General features: G+C 50.3%; 1 protein-coding gene across 1 annotated transcript in view; it reads left to right on the top strand.

The window, feature by feature from the left end:
• Positions 1–1,876: 1,876 nt before the first annotated feature.
• Positions 1,877–4,108, top strand: part of LOC107118275 (sperm acrosome membrane-associated protein 4-like) — a 14,009-nt gene continuing 11,777 nt past the window's right edge. Inside the window, exon 1 of the mRNA XM_015420582.1 lies at positions 1,877–2,163. Coding sequence (XP_015276068.1) covers positions 2,109–2,163 — 55 coding nt within the window. The 5' untranslated portion in view covers positions 1,877–2,108. The remainder of the gene's footprint in view (positions 2,164–4,108) is intronic.

The following is a 4,108-nucleotide window of genomic DNA, read 5'->3' as shown; positions in this document are numbered from 1 at the left end:
GAATATGGCCACTTTGGAAGAAGAAAAAGACGAAGAAGACGAAGAAGACGAAGAAGACGAAGACGAAGACAAAGAAGAAGAAGAAGAAGAAGAAGAAGAAGAAGAAGAAGAAGAAGAAGAAGAAGAAGAAGAAGAAGAAGAAGAGGAGATTGGATATATACCCCGCCCTTCACTACCCAAAGGTGTCTCAGAGCGGTTTACGAACTCCTTTCCCTTCCCCTCCCCACAACAGACACCCTGTGAGGTAGGTGGGGCTAAGAGAGCTCTGAGAGAAACTGCTCTTTTTTCAAGAACAGTTCTTATCAGAACTTGACTGACCCAAGGTCACATCAGCAGGTGCAAGTGGAGGAGTGGGGAATCAAACCCGGTTCTCCCAGATTAGAGTCCGTGCACTTAACCACTACACCAAACTGGAAGGTGAACTCTGTGGCATTATACCCCACTGAAGTCCCTCCCCTCCCCAAACCTTGCACTCCTCAGGCTCCACCTCCCAAATCTCCAGGTATTTCCCAACACGGAGCTGCCAACCCTAATGGTTAGTAAATTTTCTTTTGTATTTAAAAGCCCTTGGTAATCTGAAGTCCTAAACTGCAGTTACTAACTTGTATCTAAATCCACCTCTGCAACTGTCGTGGTAGGATTTATATTTTGTATTTCATAGGAAGGGACACAGCTGGTTTTTTTACCTGAAGGTGGACTACGCTCTTGGCTACAGTCTCTTGGCTACAGTTGGTGTAGTGGTTAAGTGCGCGGACTTTAATCTGGGAGAACCGTACCTTGTGGCTAATAGCCACTGATGGACCTCTGCTCCATATGCTTATCTAATTCCCTTTTGAAGCCGTCCATGCTTGTAGCACCCACCACTTCCTGTGGCAGTGAATTCCATGTGTTAATCACTCTTTGGGTGAAGAAGTACTTCCTTTTATCCGTTCTAACCCGACCGCTCTGCAGTTTCATGGAGTGCCCACGAGTTCTTGTATTGTGAGAAAGGGAGAAAAGTACCTCTCTTGGCTACAGACTCTTGACTACAATTTGTGTAGTGGTTAAGTGCGCGGACTCTAATCTGGGAGAACCGGGTTTCATTCTCCACTCCACTTGCAGCTGCTGGCATGACCTTGGGTCAGTCACAAGTTCTCTCAGAGCTATTCTCTCACGAGCAGTTTCTATCGGAGCTCTCTCAGCCCCACCTACCTCACGGGGTGTCTGTTCTGGGGAGAGGAAGGGAAACAAGTTTGTAAACCACTCTGAGACTCCAAATGAAGGGCGGGGTATAAATTCAGTCTCTTCTTCTTCTTCTTCCTCCTCCTCCTCTTCTTCTTCTTTCTCCTCCTCCTCTTCAAGAGAAGGAGACCCCAACTAAGGGATCATCCCAAAGGGGAGGAGTGTGACCAGAGGCCATTCTACCAGCTGAACTAGCCAGATTTTGAGATCCAGGCCTCTAGCTATAACACAGTTGCCACAGCAATCCTAGTAACTCCAGAGGGAGTGTTCCGCTCAGACAAACAACTTTAGTGTTCTTTGGGTCTGTATATGCCCGGCATGCCGTGGGAGGCGCCGCAGTCGGGTACGACGAAGTGTCACCGCGAGGTCACTGTTGCCGTAAGGCCCTGGATAATTAGGGGTGTGAGGAGCGGCTAAGCAGCCCTGCCCAGAAACAAAAATAATAATAATAATAGGTTAGTCATTCATTGGCTCAGCAACTGTTCTGTCTCCATCCCCATGCTCAGCTCTTCCCCCGCCCCGCTGCCCCCCCCCACACACATCGTTGATGGGATCCCTCCGTCTTCACTCAGGGGACCCACGCCTGAGTTCTCCCCGCCTTGCCAAGTGTCAGGTTCTTTCCACTTCTATCTGGGCCACCCCAAATCTGGGCCACGATGGGTGTGTTTGGAACAGCCACCGCCTGGCCCCCACCCACTGTCACGGTGATGGCCCTGGGTTTTGACAGCGGATTGCCAGTTACAGAAAGAATATATAGGAGTCTGTCGTGATAAATCTTGGGTCTCTGTTCTAACAGATCGGCTGCAGGTCTTTCTCCGGGCTTCCCGGGAGGTGTTACTTCCCCCTCTGCCGCCTGCTGCTGCTGCTCCGTGTGGACCTCTGAGGATATGGCTAAGAGAGCTGCTGCAACCTTGTTCCTCACCGTCGCCTTCTTCCAAATGGGTAAGACAATACGGGAGGTGGAGCGTGCAGTTAGATCTGACTTGCGAACCTCCTATGGCTGTGAATGCTCTGTCAGCTTTCGAGGCCGCAGCTTTTTAAACCCCGTTTTCTCTCCTTCGTTGCGAGAGAGCTGTTGGGGGTCTGATTAAAGGTTACATGGGAAAGCGTGCAAAGAAGGCCTTGCGGTCCGCTTCCTTGCTGTGTGGGGAGGAGGGGGTGAAGCAATACAGAGTGGGAAAGTGCCTACTCACGGCAACCCTGTAGGGTTTCCAAGACCAGAGAAGTCCAGAGGGGGGTTGCCATTGCCTGCCTTTGCTTAGGAACTCTGGGCTTTCTTGGTGGTCTCCCATCCAAATACTAACCAGGGCCGACCCTGCTTAGCTTCCGAGATCTGATGGCATACAGGCTAGCCTGGGACGTCCAGGTCAGGGCAATCTTTCTTCTGCCTATTGTTGTTTTTTTTCTTCTAGCCCCCAGCAGTGTTCCCTCTAAGCTGAGTTAGTGTGAGCTAGCTCACAGTTTTTTAGCCTCTGGCTCACACATTCTTGTCTTAGCTCAGGAGAGATGTCTCCAGAGCAAACTAATTTATGCAGTAGCCAAACCACTCGCTCACAGCTTTAATGCCAGTAGTTCACAAAGCAGAATTTTTGCTCACAAGACTCCACAGCATAGAGGAAACATTGGCCCCCAGCCTCTTTTTCCACACTGGGGCTACTGACATAGCTTTACCTCACCAAAGGCCTGTGCAGGTGTTAATGCTCCTGCAAACTGGGACCTGCCCACCACAGGGATCAGGAATGCACAGCCACTGCAAGGCACCAGGAATGCGGCATCAGTGATTTGTGTGAACTGCAGAAGAAGCATGAAAAATCCACATGCTAGCCAGTTCATGCAGTACAATGAATCTGCATATCAGATGTGTCGCGGGGAATGCATGCTCCCAATACACACAGTTGGTTTGCTCCCCCTAAGCTGTGGAGTCTTGTGAGCAAAAATTCTGCTTTGTGAGTTACTGGCATTAAAGTTGTGAATGAGCTATTTGGCTGCTACATAAAGTATTTTGCTCTGGAGCCATCCTTCCTGAGCTAAGACAAAAACGTGTCAGCCAGAGGCTAAAAAACTATGAGCTAGCTCACACTAACTCAGCTTAGAGGGAACACTGCTCAGGACTGGTTCGAGGTTTGGGGTGGGCCTGAGCACAGACTGCCTTCTGTGGCCTCCCCCTATTGCCCACCCACCCATGTGCCCCCATCTGTCTATGCATCCTTCCTTTGCCAGTCTGCAAACTCTCCCATCACCTGCAGTCACGGGTGCCCACACTGCCTGCGTGCCCTTTCCTTGATGGTGCTGGGTGGTATTGGGGTTCACTGGTGCAGTTAGTCCAGTTCCTGCTAGCTAGCAGAGTGCTAGCCATGTTGCAAGTTTAGAAGAGGAGTTCTTCTCTCTGTATTTGAGAAATCCACTTTTGGATAGGAAAGAGCAGGATAGAGTACTAACTTATTAGCCAAGGATGGAAGCAGATGGCGAGAGGCCCATCTGCCTCATGGTGCCAAGAGAGGACCGCATGTCATCCCTCTTGGTGTGTGCAAGGAGAGAGTTTGGCTGATTTCGCACTAGAGCTGCCTCGATGTTGCGCCGCCGTTTGCCCTGATACTATTGGTCAATTTCACACCCGAAGCTGCGGGACTGCATTTTGACTCGCGGCTTTGCCTGATTTCCCCCGCAGTTTTGTGATCCTGTTTTTTTGAGGATCACAAAACTGCGGAGGAAATCGGACAAAGCCGCAGGTCAAATGCAGCCCCTGGCTTCGGGTGTGAAATTGACCAATAGTATCGGGGCAAACGGCAGCGCAACATTGAGGCAGCTCTAGTGCAAAATCAGCCTTTGTCATCTCTGAGAGAGAGGAAGGAAGGAAGGAAGGAAGGAAGGAAGGAAGGAAGGAAGG

This window comes from Gekko japonicus, unplaced genomic scaffold (genome assembly GCF_001447785.1).
Source record: "Gekko japonicus isolate JY-2015 unplaced genomic scaffold, Gekko_japonicus_V1.1 scaffold753, whole genome shotgun sequence".
NCBI lineage: Eukaryota > Metazoa > Chordata > Lepidosauria > Squamata > Gekkonidae > Gekko > Gekko japonicus.
This window is presented reverse-complemented; position numbering and strand designations above follow the sequence as displayed.